This window comes from Ranitomeya imitator, chromosome 2 (genome assembly GCF_032444005.1).
Source record: "Ranitomeya imitator isolate aRanImi1 chromosome 2, aRanImi1.pri, whole genome shotgun sequence".
NCBI lineage: Eukaryota > Metazoa > Chordata > Amphibia > Anura > Dendrobatidae > Ranitomeya > Ranitomeya imitator.
Genome location: NC_091283.1, coordinates 553375640 through 553392788, shown reverse-complemented (window position 1 = coordinate 553392788; position 17149 = coordinate 553375640). Strand labels below are relative to the sequence as shown.

At 48.2% G+C, this 17149-nt stretch overlaps 2 protein-coding genes across 4 annotated transcripts in view; one reads left to right on the top strand and one right to left on the bottom strand.

Annotated features, from left to right (window-relative positions):
* The window catches only part of LOC138664928 (uncharacterized), a 386930-nt gene that overhangs the window by 80077 nt on the left and 289704 nt on the right, over positions 1-17149 (top strand). The window lies entirely within an intron of this gene.
* The window catches only part of ITCH (itchy E3 ubiquitin protein ligase), a 159670-nt gene that overhangs the window by 26726 nt on the left and 115795 nt on the right, over positions 1-17149 (bottom strand). The window contains exons 7-10 of the mRNA XM_069751972.1: positions 15904-16055; positions 14341-14506; positions 5122-5217; positions 4694-4868 (exon numbers count right to left, since the gene is read on the bottom strand). Coding sequence (XP_069608073.1) covers positions 4694-4868; positions 5122-5217; positions 14341-14506; positions 15904-16055 — 589 coding nt within the window. The remainder of the gene's footprint in view (positions 1-4693; positions 4869-5121; positions 5218-14340; positions 14507-15903; positions 16056-17149) is intronic.

Genomic DNA, 17149 nt, shown 5'->3' with positions numbered 1-17149 from the left:
GAAAAAGGCCCTGGATGAAGAAGCTCAGACTATTGTCTGAAAGTCTGTTTGACTTGCTGAAAACGAGCGGAGCGAAGGAAACCACTTTCATTGTCATCACCATTTTTCCTCAGAACTCTCTTAGCAAATCGAATGAAATGAGGGGGGGAGTAATCAAGTCCTCAGAACTCTCCTTGCGCGAGCTCCCTGTTGAAGGGCCATGACCTTGTCTCGAGGAAGAATTACCATCCTTCTAGAAGTGTGCAGGATCATCCTCAAAAAGGATATCTGCTGGGCTGGAAATGAGAACTTGTCTAAGTGTAGCTGCCAGCCCAGGAGAGAAGGTATCGCAAGAGATATAGACGACTCAGCGTAGTCCTGGAAGGGCGGCTAGACAGACCAAACAGGGCAGGACGAGCACGCCTCTAGAGTGCAAGAGAAACATGACATCCGCCATGACCCGAGCGAACACTCTGGGTGCGGAAGCAAGGCCGAAGGACAAGGTTGTGACTTGAAAATGCTGTTGACGAATGGAAAGGCGAAGGAATATTTGCAGAGGGCAAGCAACCCGAATGTCGATGGATGCCGGAAACTGCACCTTTTTCTGTTGAAGTAATGGCTGAGCGGAGGAACTCCATCCAAAGAAGGAGGACCATGTCAAAGGTTGTTAGAAGTTTGAGGTCCAGGGTCGATCTTACTTTTCGTTCCCCTGTTTGGAACCAAGATCCTTTAGATCTAGACTGTGCTGGACAATCCTTATACAATCCTTTGTCAGTCTCCCGCTCAAAGGATTTGATTGGCCAGTTGTTGCTGGTGTGAATCAAGGTAGTTAAGGTCTCCAGCCAGGAGACCATTGCTCTAGCAATCCATGCGGCCGCTAGGGAGGATAGAGTGCTGGACCCGAAGCCGCAAAACGGAACGAACCAGATCTGCTATCTGACAGTCCGTGGTATTTTTAATTGATGACCCATCGGGTAGGGATACTGGTAGGTATACCACAGGAGATTCTACCCGGTTAATCTGCCCCATGGCAGAATGTGCGGCTGCATCCAGCAGGTCATAGTCTCTTGCCATCTCCTCTTTTCACGGTGCAGAGATAAAAATTAGGAACTCTCGATCCATCAACCTCTTAACAGGGAAGTGGAGAGGAATTGTCCGCCTTCTTGCATCTTCCGCTAAATAGTGGTGATGCAGAGGGGGGAGCTCGTACGCCAAAAAGGGTGCCTCTATATGTCCACAGAGTTCAGGTCTCCAGGTGGACAGGACAGGTTGTCTGGCGTTAGGCCTGGATGCAGAAGAGGAAACTTGGAGACGACACTCCGTGTGCTTGTCTGTTGATGGTGTGGGGCGATCGGTGCCCTTTAAAGGACCCGTCGCCCTTAAAAAACAGGCCAGGCATGGCATCCCACGTAGAGGCTTCTGTCCAGTGAATCGCTTATCCGAAGTGAATGGCAAATGCTCTCGAGGGAGTTTAGTCTCTGAAGCTCTGGCAAGCTCAGGCAATATCCAATCCATATTCAGAGCCTTGTTGTCATCAAATCATTGGTGAGGGAGCAGGAAACGAAAAACTTCCGTTTTCTAGATGCCTGTATGTTTCTAGACGCCTGCACTTTTCTAGAATACTTGCGGCCCCTGCTAGCCGACGGCTCCCATGTAGGATAGGGACCATGTATATTGGTCCTGCGAGCACTCCAAACACAGAGGGTACACAGAGGGCTTCAATCTCTTGGTCAGAGAACCATGGATTGGTCAGTGAAGAAGTCCACTGAGGGGAACTAGAGGATAAAGCTGGGGTCGGCGGCGGAGGGCTCCTCGGACTGATCAAGCGCCTTTAAGACCAGGGAATACTGGTCATGCACCTTTAAGACCAGGAAATACTGGTCATGCGCCTTTAAGACCGGAGAATCCTGGTCATGCACCTTTAAGACCAGAGAATCCTGGTCATGCACCTTTAAGACCAGAGAATCCTGGTCATGCACCTTTAAGACCAGAGAATCCTGGTCATGCACCTTTAAGACCAGAGAATCCTGGTCATGCACCTTTAAGACCAGAGATTCCTGGTCATGCACCTTTAAGACCAGAGAATCCTGGTCATGCACCTTTAAGACCAGAGAATCCTGGTCATGCACCTTTAAGACCAGAGAATCCTGGTCATGCACCTTTAAGACCAGAGAATACTGGTCATGCGCCTTTAAGACCAGAGAATACTGGTCATGCACCTTTAAGACCGGGAATACTGGCCATATGCCTTTAAGACCAGGAAATACTGGTCATGTGCCTTTAAGACCAGGGACTACTAGTTGTGTGCCTTTAAGGCCAGGTACTTCCTTACCCGGGTACTGATGTAGAGTCGATGTGCCCCTTTAATGCAAAAAAACTGTCACCCCAGTGTGAGCTGGCCGGGTGGACCAAGATGGCCACCGAGCTGCAGAGTTGATAAAATCTCGCAGAGAGCGAGAAGCGCCAATTTGGGGTGCGGAGCCACAGACACGATGTTGAATAGGCCTAAGCCGGGGCCTAAATTTCGGTAGCCGGCGGACGTCACCAGTGAGTCGTTCCAGGCAAGACATCCAGGATGCGGCCTACAAATCGGCCGAAGCCGGGGACTAAATTTTTGCAGCCATCCAGAGCGTTACCTCAGAGAGGTGGGCCACAGGGAAGTGGCTGAGGCTGCCTGTCAGCATGTGGATATCCCACTGAAGATGGATCCACTCACCATTGATGCGCGTCCCGGCATGGAGCCGCCGCGGATGGGGGTTTCAGCGCTGTTCTGTGCAGCGTGGACGGTGCAGGGATAAAACTCAATCCATCATCCGTTTGTTAGGGAGGTGGAGAGGAACCGTCCGCCTCCTTGTGCCATCCGCTTTCACAGTGGTGGGACAGTGGGGGCTGCTCGGACGCCATAGAGAGGGGCCTCTGTACAGCCACGGAGTTCAGTCCGGGTGGACAGGGCCAGTTGTCCGGCATTAGGCCTGGCTCCAGGAGAAGATACATGGAGGTGACACTCCGTGTGGTCGCCTGCTGCTGGTGTGGGGAGATCGGGACCATGAAAGGAACCGTCGCCCCTGAAGTGAGCTCAGGCATGGCTTCCCACGTCGCAGGAGAGGGTACGGGGAGGTATACTCGCCGTGCTCGCCTGTTGATGGTTCGGGGGAGATCGGAACCTTGAAAGGAACCGTCGCCCCCTTCACTCCGTTAATTAAAAAATAAAAATTTACAGAAAAGTAAACAATAAAATAAAAACGTTGGGGTCTGAAACAGACCCATGTGCCTCCTACAGACACTAAGCAAGAACTGGTTAGCTGAGAGCCAGCAGGAGGGTGTATACTGCAGGGGAGGAGATCACTTTTTTTGTATCACTTAGTGTCAGCCTCCTATTGGCAGCAGCATACACCCGCACGGTCTGTGTCCCCCAATGAGGCGAAGGAGAAACCCACAATGGTCACAGAAATAACTTGAATCTGACAAAAGTAATAATAAATCTATGAAAATGAACAAATGAAAGTCAGACTTGTCAACCATGCTTCTACAGAATTTAAAAAAATAAAATAAAACTAATGAAATCGGCCTGGACAGAAATGATGGTACCCTTAACTTAATATTTTGTTGCACAACCTTTTGAGACAATCGCTGCAATCAAACACTTCCTGTAACGGTCAATGAGACTTCTTCACCTCTCAACAGGTATTTTACTCCTCAAGAGCAAACTGCTCTAGTTGTCTCATGTTTGAAGGTTGCCTTTTCCAGACGGCCTGTTTCAGCTCTTTCCAAAGATGCACAATAGGATATAGGTCAGGGCTCACAGAAGGACACTTCAGAATAGTCCAATGTTTTACTCTTAGCCATTCTTGGGTGTTACTGAGACCGAGCTTTCTAACATTGGGCAGCACATTTCTCTCTAGATCCCTTGATAGTCTTGAAATATCATTGTACCCTGCACAGATTCTAGACATCCTGTGCTAGATGCAGCCCAAGAACATAACAGAGCCTCCTCTATGTTTCACAGTAGGGACAGTGTTCTTTTCTTGATATGCTTCATTTTTCCGTCCGTAAACAATAGAGCTGATGTGCCTTGCCAAAAAGTTCCACTTTTGTCTCATCTGTTCATAGGACATTCTCTCCCAGAAGCTTTGTGGCTTGTCAACATGTAGTTTGGCAAGTTCCAGTCTGGCTTTTTTACGATTTTTTTTTTTTCAACAATGGTGTCCTCCTTGGTCGTCTCCCATGAAGTCTACTTTGGCTCATTCAACCACAGATGATGCGATCTGACACTGATGTTCCTTGAGCTTGAAGTTAATCTTTAATCTGTTTAGAAGTTTTTCTGGGCTCTTTTGTTACCATTCTTATTATTCGTCTCTTTGATTTGTCATCAATTTTCCTCCTGCGGCCACGTCCATGGAGGTTAGCTACAGTCCCACGGATCTTAAATTTCTGAATAATAAGTGCAACTGCAGTCACAGGAACATCAAGCTGCTTGGAGATGGTCTTATTAAAACTGGAATTGTGGGCATCACCTGCGCTGCTGTACAAATTACGGTCCACACGATTTCAAGCTAAAAATGGTTTATTCGACGTCAGCAGGACTTCTTCAGGAGAGCTAGAGCTCAAACTGCAATTCTTTTCCAAATCATGTTTTATCAGTTATAAATTTCAAAAGGAAAAAATTGATTTCTAGGAAAATAAATACTTTAATGAGGCAGTAAAGGGTGCTCACCCCAACAATAAACCTTTGGTTGAACTGTTGCATAGCCCCTTGTAGCTGGTTACGCTGAAGCTGCCATTGCTCGTAGTTTCGCACAGATTCAATAGTGGGCCTCTGCCACGTGGTTGTCCGTGTTATGTGGTCCACATAGTAGATTCGCCCCATGTTATCTACACGACGCTCCCATCTGAAAATAACAGAAAATGGGGGAAATATCTGATAAGCTAAGAATATAAACAGGAGTTTATGTAATAAGAAAGACTACATATGACTGCTTGAAATTTATCTGCCCATATCTCATCCTATGTTCTGTTGGAAAGGCACATATGCTTGGCCAATTTAAATCTGCATGGTAATGGGACATTTGCAAATGGGCTGCCTGAATGTTGGCTACCAAAATAGTAGAACTAGCATAGCAGTTAAGATAAAGCACTGCTTACCCAGGGGGAAGAGGCTCTGGTCTGTCCCATGTCGTCCTTTTTGCCACGTGATCCACAAAATACACACGTCCACTTAGATCCACGCGTTGCTCCCAACTGTGGGAAAGGGGAACAATAAAGACTTCAATAAACATGAATTAGCTAACCTGTCGCTAGACGACATGTTGATCACTAGGGGTTAAATTTCTGAGACCCACAAGTTTTTTGGGATCCGAGGACGCCTCACCTCTGGGACATCAGAGATCATGCATCTACAGTATAAGCTGTATGCATGCCTGCATCAAACTGCAAAAACAGGATTTTTGGTTGCTTACCGTAAAATCTGTTTCTCGGAGCCTTCATTGGGGGACACAGGAACCATGGGTGTATGCTGCTGCCACTAGGAGGCTGACACTATGCAAATAAAAAAGTTAGCTCCTCCTCTGCAGTATACACCCTACCGACAGGAAGTAGGATATTCAGTTAGTGAGAAAGCAGTAGGAGAAGTAACGTGTAAAAGAGAAAGAATAATAATAATATAATAATAATAAACTTTATCTACATAGCGCCAACAAATTCCACGGCGCTCCATAGATTAACAGTTTCAAACACTCAAAGAGTGTTCAAACAACTCAAAAGTATACAGTAAACAGAGCTGTTCAACTTGGGAGGGTGCTGTGTCCCCCAATGAAGGCTCCGAGAAACAGATTTTACGGTAAGCAACCAAAAATCCTGTTTTCTCTATCGCCTTTCATTGGGGGACACAGGAACCATGGGACGTCCCAAAGCAGTCCCTGGGGTGGGAAAAACATACTTCCATCAGGTCCAAGGACTCACCACTGCCGCCTGCAGGATCCTTCTGCCCAGGCTGGAGTCTGCCGTAGTTCGGCGAAAACATGTGGATGGAAGACCAGGTTGCCGCTTTGCAAAGCTGTCGGCGAAAGCCCTGTGACGTACCGCACTGGAAGCGCCGACTGCCCGGGTAGAGTGAGCCTTTATCTCAGGAGGGGGCACTGTTCTTGACCCGGTAAGCTCCCAAAATTGCCGTTCTAATCGAGCGAGCAATAGTCGCCTTGGAAGCCGGCAGGCCTCTACGCACGCCATCAAGGATGGCGAACAGAGAATCCATCTTTCGGAAAGCGGCCGTGCTAGCCAGGGAGAAACTCACTGCCCTGACGAGGTCCAGCCTGTTCCACTATCGCTCCAGAGGATGATTCGGAGCTGGACAAAGGAAGGTAGAACGATGTCCTCGTTGAGGTGGAAAGATGAAAACCACCTCGTGAAATGAAGGAAGGCGGAGGCCTGGGACCACCTTGTCCTTGTGGAAAATCAAGAAAGGAGGTCGGCAAGAAATGGCCGCCAACTCAAAAACGCGGCGGATCGAAGCGATGGACCTGAGAAAAGCCACCTTCCGAGATAGAACTGACAGGGAAAAACTCCCTGAGAGGCTCAAAGGGGAAACCCCTAAGAACAACCAACACAACCTTTAAATCCCATGAATCCACAGAGGCCCTGTACGGAGGGACAGCGTGGGCTACTCCTTGAAGGAAGGTCTTAACCTGTGGCTGAGAAGATAATGTCTTCTTAAAGGGAAGAAGAGCGCAGGAACCTGGCCCTTTAGGGAATTGAGAGTGAAGCCCGAATCCAGTCCTGCCTGAAGGAAAACCAAATGGAAGGCAGGGAAAAGGACATAGGTGAAAAGCGGTTGGGCTCGCATGAACGAAAGTCTTCCGGGTACGATAGTAGAACCTGGAAGACAACGAAGGCTTCCTAGCCTGGATTGTAGTGTGACTCGACCGGGACGAAAGGCCAGACGCTCTTATAACTGTGGAGTCCACAGCCATGCCGTAAACTGAGCGACCGATAATTCGGGTGGCAGATCAGACCCTGGAGGCCAAAGCGTAGACGCCCACGCGGGAGGGTCGCGAGATCTGGAGACGAACCAAAGGAACCTTCCTGTTCCTTCGGGACGCAGAGAGGTCCACGTCCGGAGTCCCCCATCGAAGACAAATCTGATGGAAGACCTCCTGATGCAAGGACCATAACCCTGCCGCGAGACCCTCGCAGCTGCAGAAGTCGGCGGCCCAATTGTCCGTGCCGGGGATATGCACCGTGGATATCACCAGAACCATTGCCTCTGCCCAGAGGAGGATCTTGGATACCTCGGCCAAGGAGCTCCGAGTCCCCCCTTTATGACTGACATATGCCACCTCCATGGCATTGTAGACCCCTGAGAATCCTTCCCTAGTGACGAGGGAAGAGAAAGATGGCCCGAAGCTCGAGGATGTTGATCTGCGGAAGAGACTCCTGCGCCGACCAACGACCCCAAGCAGTCAGATGGCGAAACACAGCGCCCCAGCCAAGCAGGCTGGCGTCCGTCGTCACCACTTGCCAAAGAACTGGAAGGAAGGACATGCCCTGGGAGATGAGAGGTGACGTCAGCCACCAGCTGAGGGACCCTTGACTCGGGAAGAGAGTCGGATAGGACGATCCAGGGACAAGACAGCACTGTCCCACTGTGACAGAATGGCCTGCTAAAGAGGTTGAGAGTGAAATTGGGCAAAGGGGATTGCTTCGAACGTCACTACCATCCTGCCCAGAAACTTCATGGGCGATCAGAAGAAGGGAAGCCGAGGACCCTAAAGCAAGGGTACATCCCGACGAAGGATGGATCTCTTGTCCTCGGGAAGGAAGACTTTGGTCTGACGAGTGTCGAAGAGCATGCCCCGAAAAACGAGGCGCTGGGAAGCAACAAGACAGGATTTCTTCATGTTGACAAGCCACCCGAAGCGGACTAGGGTGTAGAGGACGATGGACAGGCTCTGGTGAGCCTGAGAAAAAGGGGGACGGAGCGTAGAAGAGGATGTCGCCGAGGTACAGAAAAAAATAATAAGCCTCTGACCATCAAGATGGCTATCAGCGCCGCCATGGTCTTCGTGCAAACCCTGGAAGCGGTTGCGAGAACGAACGGCAGGGTGAAGAACTGAAAATGGTCCTGGAGCACCACAAAGCACAGGAATCTGTGATGTCCCGGGAAAATCGAGACATGAAGGTAGGCGTCCTGAATTTCTATGGAACACAAAAGTTCTCGAACCTCCATGGAAGCAATTACTGAACGATGGGAATCCATCCTTAAGAGTCTCAGACAAACTCTCCAGTTCAGCAATTTGAGATCCAGAATGGGACGAAACTTGCCCTTTTTTTTTTTTTTTTTTCTTATTCTTTTCTTCTTTCAGTACCACAAAAGATTGGAATAGCAACCAGTGAACCGTTCTTTTTCTGGGACGGGAACTATTACTCCGGCTTTGAGGAGAGAAGCGGTGGCTGCGAAGAAGACCCGGAACTAGAACGGGGACTCTTGGGGTCGGGATCCGAAGAAACGATCCCTGAGTTGTGAAACGAACTCTATTTTGTATCCCGAGGATACAACTTCCCTGACCCATGCGTCCTCTGCTGAGGGGATCCAGACATCCCTGAAGAAGGGAAAACCGCCCATCCTGGGAAGTGGGCTGGCGTCTTGCTGTGAGTCATGCCGAGGTGGATCCTCCAGTCCTAGCCCTGGAGGAACTACCCTGGGAGTAGCGGGAGCGCCAGGAAGGCGTGTGGTCTAAAGGAAACAGTCTTCTACTCTTGACGTGCCTGTGGCCTCTGTTGCTGCGGGGAAAAGGAGTTTGACGCCACGAAGCAACGTAAAGGCCGAAAGGACCGAAATTGCCATCTAGGAAGGGGGCGACGAGGTGTAGACTTGTGCCCCCCGGTAGCGTCCTAATGATTTGGCCCAACTTAGAACCAAAGCGACGTGAACACTGAAAAAGGCAGGCTGGTAAGGGACTTTTTGAAGACAAATCCGCCTGTCAGGCCTTGAGCCAAACGGACTGACGGATGGCAACGGCATTGCTGGACACCTGAGCCGCAAAAGACGCGGCATCCAGGGAAGCGGAGACCAAGTATTCACCCGCATGAGAAAACTGGTTGGCAAGCTCCGCCAGCTGTCCAGGAGGGCCCCGTCCAGAATGCTCCGACGGAGTTGTGTGACCTTTGGATATGGATAATGAAACCCAAGTATAAGCAATGGCCGGGCAAAAATAGACGCAGCCGATTCGAAAGCTGAGCTCGCAAAGGATTCTATGACTCTATAGTTAGAATCTTTCAGAGATGCTCCGCCAGATAGCGGGAGGACCGTGTTGGAGGACAGAGTCCAATAAGCGGTGAGCTCCAGAGAAAAGGGATATAAAAAACGCCAAGGCGCTTTCCTCTCTGAAAGCGGCTGGTCGGATTCTCTTTTTCTCTCGTCAGGGCCTTCTCGAATTCAGGGTGAGAAGCGAAGACCTTGGAAGGTGGCTTCGACCGTCTAAACGAAACCGCCTGATCCGCGCGTTCCGTAGAGGGATCTTTGATGCCACGGGTCTGGTTGATTGCTCCAATGAGGCTCTGAACCATATCCCTCATGTTAGCGATTTGGTCAGAATGCAGCTCCAAAACGTCCCTCTGAAGGTGCGTCCGAAAACGCCTCGCCTGACTCGGGAGAGGATCGGGAAGAAGCTGACCGCTGAAATGGGCCGTGAGGCGAGATGGAACGGGAAGAGGAGTCGCAATGGCGCTCCGGTCTGGACCTCTTTAAGGCCTATCCTGGTAGGCTCAGACGGGGCTACTTGTGACCCGCTGGCTACTGCGGAGGTCTGCCAGGACAATCTATCCAGAACGGACACCGGGGTCTGGGATACCCTGGTGAGATCCGCCACAGATTGAGACAGAGCGGAAGCCCACACTGGGATAGGGTCCTCACTCTCTCGGGGCAGAGGGGGGGGGGAGCCCAGAACGATGTGGGATCGCTGCAGTCCTGACAGGTGGGAGAGGACTGACCTAAGGGGAACCTGCCCTTACAGGAGAGCACAAAAGGTGCCTGACTAAAGCAGAGGAAGGGTATTGGTCTGCAGTGCAGAGCTACTCACGGAAGATGTCCTGTGGATAGCTTCGGCTGTAGGAGGAGGTCGGCAGGGAAGGCAGGTCCTGTAAGAAATCACCGCTGGGTCCACACGCCGGGAGTGGTGTAAGGCCCCGCACTCTGAAGTCCGCAGCATGAGCCAAGAAGCGCCGAAAGCAGCCGGCGCTGAAGCTGCATGATTGAGAGTACAAAGATGGCGCCGGCCGCAGTCTGTGCTGAGGCCAAGAGGAGTGGGCGGGGCTAAGCGCCGGAGAGGAGAGAGGGGAAGACGCGGGAGAAAAGCCCGCCGGAAAGAGGACGGGGGCGGAGCCATAACGCCGCACTAGGCCCCGACCAAAGCCGGGGCCTAAATTAGCTCCCGGTGGCCGTCGGGAATGGAAGCCGCGGCGTGGAGGCCCCGCAAGGCTAGCCCACCCGACGGAGAGAGCGGGGGCTAGAGTCACTGCGGCGCGGTCTGTGCCTAGGCCAGGGAGTGGCTGGGGCAAAGCGCCGGAGAGAAGGGGGAAAACGCGGGAGAAAGACCCGCCGGAAAGAGGATGGGGGCGGGGCCGAAACGCCGCACTAGGCCCCGACAGAAGCCGGGGCCTAAATTAGCCCCCGGTGGCAGGCGGAAAAGGTCCAGGCCCCGACCGAAGCCGGGCCTGGATTAGAGCCTGGTGACCGCTGTGGGGGAGAGACGCCGTGGAAACCTTACAAGGCCCCGGCGCTACCGCCGCAATGAACCCCTTCTCTGGTGGACCCATGTGCCGCACAAGGGAAGCTGAAGAGAGATCCAGGGTGAGGTAAGAGCCCTGGACCCCAAACTGTGGGACACAGTGACTTCCCCATAAAACAACCCCTGAGCCCCACTCTTAGATTGCTAGACAGGGGAGAAAATACTCACCTTTCTTCATCTGTATACTTACCCTTGAATGATCTGGGATGGTATGGGGAAAATACTCACCTCAAACCTCCCACGCCGGTACTAACCTGAAGAGGAATGAGACGTCCAGGAGCTGATGGACGTCCTCGTCTCCGCAACCGACAGGCTCTGGTGGGCGAGTGGGTGGGGGACGGAGCCAGGACCGGACTTCTGAGCACGCTTGTGTGCTAGGATCTTGGTCCTGGAGAGGGATCTATGAGGATACAGGGTGGCAGTACACGCCGTACTCATAGTCCGTATTGTGGGACTACAGGTGTGACTGTTCACCCTGTATCCCTCCGGAAAACCTGAAAAGAAAATGACGTACATTGAGGTAGATATGGGTCTAATGAAAGACCCGTGTCCACCTCCTACTGACACTAAGCTAAACTGAATATCCTACTTCCTGTCGGTAGGGTGTATACTGCAGAGGAGGAGCTAACTTTTTTATTTGCATAGTGTCAGCCTCCTAGTGGCAGCAGCATACACCCATGGTTCCTGTGTCCCCCAATGAAAGGCGATAGAGAAAGGATTAGTTTTATTACATAGCAGACACCCAAGAGCAACTAAAGCAATTGGAGCCAGCTCCATTCGGCAAAGTTTAACCCCTTAAATGCAGTTTCAATCAAACTGCAGCATTCAAAAGGGTTCAACAAGGTGAATGTTAGTTCTGAAGGCCTCTAGCACATTTTCCCATCATGGGACCCTGATGGCATCACATCTGGGTGCCTACTGAAGACATGGAGAATCATATTGCCAAGTTATTTTTACTGTACAAGGACTGCAAAGCATTTGGATATTTTTTTCCTGTTTTGCAGTACATTATATGGTAAAAAGCTTCAAAGCTACAACTTGTGATGCAAGGAACAAGCCTTAATATAGCTATGCCAATGAAAAAATAAACTTATGGCTCTTGGGAGGAGGAGAGGAAAATAAATATGCAACAAAAAACAAAAACACAACTTTAACCCCTTTCCATAATGCGCCGTACATATACTGCTCTGCACAGCAGTATATGTACGGTGCTGCGGCGATCGTGTGCGGCAGTCCGCTCTATGTGAAAGGTGACACCCCGCAGCAACGCCCATGATCGGTGCTAGCACCAATCGCAGGCATTTAACTCCTTTGATGCCGCTGTCAGTAGTGACAGCGACACAAAGGAAAATCATGTAGGGAATGGATTCCTTGCATGCTTGCATCAGCAGGACAACGCGATGCGATCGCGTTGTCCTGATGGTCTCCATGGAGACCCCTGGCCAAAAGATGGCAGCGGGGTCCTTCAAGTAAGGTTGCATATCAGTGCTTGCTCAGAGCAGGACCGGAGACACCTCCTTCCTTGCCTGTCAGATGCTGTTCTGATGCTCTGCAGTGCAGAAGCATTGCAGAGCATCACATCTGTGATCTGATGCTATACAGTTATGTCCCATCCTGGGACAATAAAAAAAAAAAAAAAAATTAAAAATCCTCAAATAAAGAACCAAAAAAAAAAAAAAAACACCAATTTTTCCAATAAATTTATGTAAAAGACCCCCAAATAATAAAAGTGCACATATTTGTTACTGCCGCATCTGTAACGACCTGCTCTATAAAACTATCCCACTAGTTAACCCCTTCAGTGAACACCGTAAAAAAAAAAAATCTGAGGCAGAAAACAATGCTTTATCATACTGCCGAACATAATGTGTTATAAAATGTGATAAAAAAGTAAATGTAAATAAAAATGGTACCGCTGAAAACGTCATCATGTCCCGCAAAAAATAAGCCGCCATAAGCTCCATCAGCGGAAACAGTTATAGCTTAAGAATAAAGCAATGCAAAATTATGTTTTCTATAAAAATAGTTTTTATTGTGTAAAAGCGACAAAACATTAAAAATTTTACTACACAAAACGGTATAAAAATAACAAACAACAAACAAAAAGCAATTCCTGAATTGCTGGCTTTTGTGCATTCTGTCTCTCAAAAATCAGAATAGAAAGCGATAAAAAGTGTCATGTGCTGAAAATGGTAACAATAAAAAAAGTCAGCTCGTCCTGCAACAAATGAGCCAGCGCGACTGTCAGCAGATATATGGAAAAATTATAGCTGTCTAAATATTGTGATGCAATACTGTGGACGCCGTCTGACCTGTGATCCAGTGGTGTCCGTCTTTTTAGGATTGTATAAAAGTGCCGTCCGGCCACAGTTTTGTGCACTTCTGAAAAGAAAGACACCACTGAACAGAGGCCACACGAGAGTAACTCTGCTGCCTCATTATAGTGAATGGATCCCTCTGGGGTTTCATCTGAATCACGTCACTAAGATTTAGATGGAAACCCCAAAGTAAGTGCTCAACGTACAGCACCGGATAAATATGATCCCAAACGTTATGTAAAATGTTCCCAATAAAAGCTTCAACTCAATCCATGAAAAAAGCAAGTCCCCACTCACATCTGTCATCTGTTAACGGAAATATAGGGGTCTTCCATGTTACTGGTAGCACAAAGGATCTGGAAAAGCGAAATGGCTCCTCACCCCCAAAAGAAATTCATCGAATTCTCCACTCCCAAATCCAAATGCCCCCCTCACTGCTGAGCCCCACTGTGCCTAAACTACATTTAGCGCCCACATGTTTGGCATTTCTATAGTAAGGAGAGCCCACCTCATTTACAGGTGCGCATCTCCAGAAGCATGAGCTGCGCATAACGTACTGGTCACTACAGCGTACTGGTCACTACAACGGCAGTTTGCAATTTTCACTCAGCAACATCCACTGCAGCATGTTTCTGGAAAACATCTATGGTGTCAAAATCGTCACTACCTCTGTAGATAAATTACCAAAGGGGTATCATTTCCAAAATGTGGTCACTTGAGGGGGAAATCTGCTTTTCTATCACTTAGGGGCTCTTTATATGGCTTCCGTAAACTATTCTAGGAAAATCTGCGCTCCAAGAGGCAAATAGCGCTCTGTCCCTCCCAAGTCTCTCCGCATGTATAAGCAGTACTGTACAGCCACATATGGGGTATTTCTACATTCAGCAGAAATTGTGGACCACATTTTAGTGCCATTTTTACCCACATTTCCCAGTTTGAAAAGGTAAAACCTGGGGCTAACACAATCTGGGTGGTAAAAATGAAATTATTTTCTTCACTGCCCAATGGTATAAAATCTGTGACACATCTCTGGTGTCAATATAATCACTGAACCCCTAGATGAATTAACTGAAAGGTGTAGTTTTTTCAAAATGGGGTCACTTATGGGGGGTTCTGCTGTTCTGGCACCTAAGGGGCTCTGCCAATGTAACATGGCATCCTGAAACAAGTGAAGCAAAATCAGCACTGTAATATGGCGCTACTTCCCTTCTGAGCTTTGCACTTGCCTACAATTTCAGTGAATGACAGTTCTATAGTCATACCCAGGAGGAAGGGCTCCTTGGTTGACATTTCCCATTCTCTGGCTATCAATGTTGACAGGAAGTATTTGTCTGGAAACCGGAGGAGCACCGGATGTCACATCTGTCTCAGGCACAGGGGCGCTGCCTGCTAGGATTGCTGCCGTTTCTGAATTGTTGAAGGGAGAAGCTAGAAGAAAAGTAAAGAATCATTAGTAAGATTTCACCTGTACTTATAAATACAAGAAAAGTAAAAAATAAAAGAAGTTTGTCCAGTTACACAAACATTATCATAAATTGAAAAATGTGTGTGTGTACGTATGGTCATCTGACACCTCAACTCTTCACACTTTCTAAAATCTGTAAACTCAAAAAAAAAAAAAAAATTAAGGATCTGTTGTGTTTTTTTAGGTACCTGTAGTTAATTTTGTACTTTAGCTGGCTTTTTTAGCTTGCATAGATTTTATTGATCCTTGTAGTTTTTAAAGGCTAGAGCCAGATTTAGATTTTTAATTGATAAAATTATTTTATGAAGCAGGACTAGTATTGCATTCCCATCCAATTTATCAAGTTTGCTTGGAAGTAGAGAAAAGACCCATTTAGAGCCCCTTGCACGCCCTATTACTACATTAACCCAGCTACTTGCTTGCTCAGAGTTGAGCAAATTTGTTCAGGTCCCTGCTTATTCGGCAAGCTATAGCACTTACAGAATAAGCTGCAGAGGGAACCCGGATACATGGCGCGCGCCAGCTGCTCAGTGTCACTGCTGCATGTAGCACAGTCACAGCACACGCATAGAGAGACCAGCACACAGACTGTCCATGCATGTGCTGTCACACAGCCGTGACACATGCAGCTGCGGCGCCGATCAGATGGCGCGCGCCATGTATCCGGGTTCCCTCTGCAGCTTATTCTGTAAGCGCTATAGCTTGCCGAATGTGTGTGGACTCGAACAAATTCGCTCAACTCTACTCCTGACCCACTTTTCCACCCAACATATCCACTCCAGTTATAGTAAAAGTAGATCACTTACAGGGCCTTTAATTCAAGCCTTTTCACAAGCCACTCATTCACAAGTCATTCATCAGTCGCGCAGATTTTCAGAGTAAAGCAAAGCAGTTTGTAATGAGGGAGCTAGTCTGAATTTCGGGCTACCTGTTGTACGGTAATGGCCAAACACTTAAATGTGGAATCCCACTTGTCTATGCCCTTTTCCGGTTCTATAACACCAGTGCTATCAAAGAAGGGGGGTTTGAGATGAACAGAAAGCAAGCAGGTGGGAAGGTGCACTTAAATGATTGACCACAACTGTACTTGGATTAACAGTCGTTCTATGCTGACAAATTCCCATTAAATCTGTCTAATTGTGCAGTGATCCATCCTTTATTACTCCACGGATAGGGAGTTAAAGAAAGCAAGGGGTAGACCCTTATAGTAGTTGTAATGGAGGCTATAGCTATTGTCAACCAGGTTCCATGGGTACAAGCACATTTCAGGCACTGCCCAGCAGAATTCAGCCTTTTATAGCAATAGGGATTTTTTTGAAGGATTTAAATCACAGTTGAAACAGAAGTTTTGTCATCCTACCTGAGACAGATGATCTCTGAGGGGTAGGTGGTGGTGGCCGCGATGGTCTAGGTGGTCTGTTGGGCTTGAACCCTCCATTGGATAAGGATGGTGAATTGGTGCCACTAGGTCTGCGATTTTCACTAGGACATGTGCCATCTGTACTGTCAGCACTGAAAAACAATCTTGGATGAAGAGCTATCACACAGCAACAATTGCTACAAATACCAACAACATTCACCGCAGAAGCGAAGCTCAAATTAAGCTACACAGAATTTCATTACGGGATCTCAAGACTGTGGCACTAGTGTCGCTTTTCCATGTCTGCTGTATAGAAGAGGTCCATTGCTTCAGCCACTAAAATCTCAAGATCATTATTCACTAGTTACTCGGTAGTCAATAGGATTCACTCCACCAGAGATTTCCCAACACACAAGACAGGGTCTATCATATACTATAAACTTCACCTTTAGTGTGCCGATATTAATAAGGTGAATACAATAGAATACTCTAATAGAAAGAATTTAGTTCTGCTCCAAAAAACGTTAAGGTGAAGATCTGAAACTCTATACAAAAAGATCCAATTTCCCATGTGGCTCTAGAACCAGAAACCATCCTTCTTCCTATGTTACTACGGCGGTTCCTCTATTCAGGACTCCGGATAACAGTCACGGCTTTCTTTCCATGTGTGAAATCAGTTTGGCATTATTTTCATTAAAGTCCAGAAATACTTGACAATTAACTAAATGACTACTGTGGATGGGATGAGGAACAAAGGGAGATCAGCAAGGTATTACCACATCCATGACAGAAAGGAGTGCAACCAGCAGAAAGGGAAACATGGCTATTATACAGTGGTGGAGGACTAGACTTGTATTACCCAGCAAGGTAACTGGTGTAGATGCATGTAGGCACCCATATATACGAGATATTTGTTGGCTGAATGCCCATTCAACAAAAAGCTCACTTACTCCTGAGCACTTGATTTGGCTGACTTAATTCGGAGAGGAGAGCATGCCATTGTCAGACAGCTTATGTGCCATGAAAACATAAGCATCACGCAGTTAAAAACCATTGCCATTCTAAAACACACCTGAAACGCCCCCGATAGGTTTAATAGGAGTCTGTCAGTACAAATGACATTTCAAACCAAGCACATGGAGCAAGGTCAAGCAGTTCAATGTATATTACTGACTTTTTTAATACACCTCCGTCCTCCTGTTCCTTGATTGACAGCTTTGGCTTTTCAGGAGCCAGAAGATGGCAG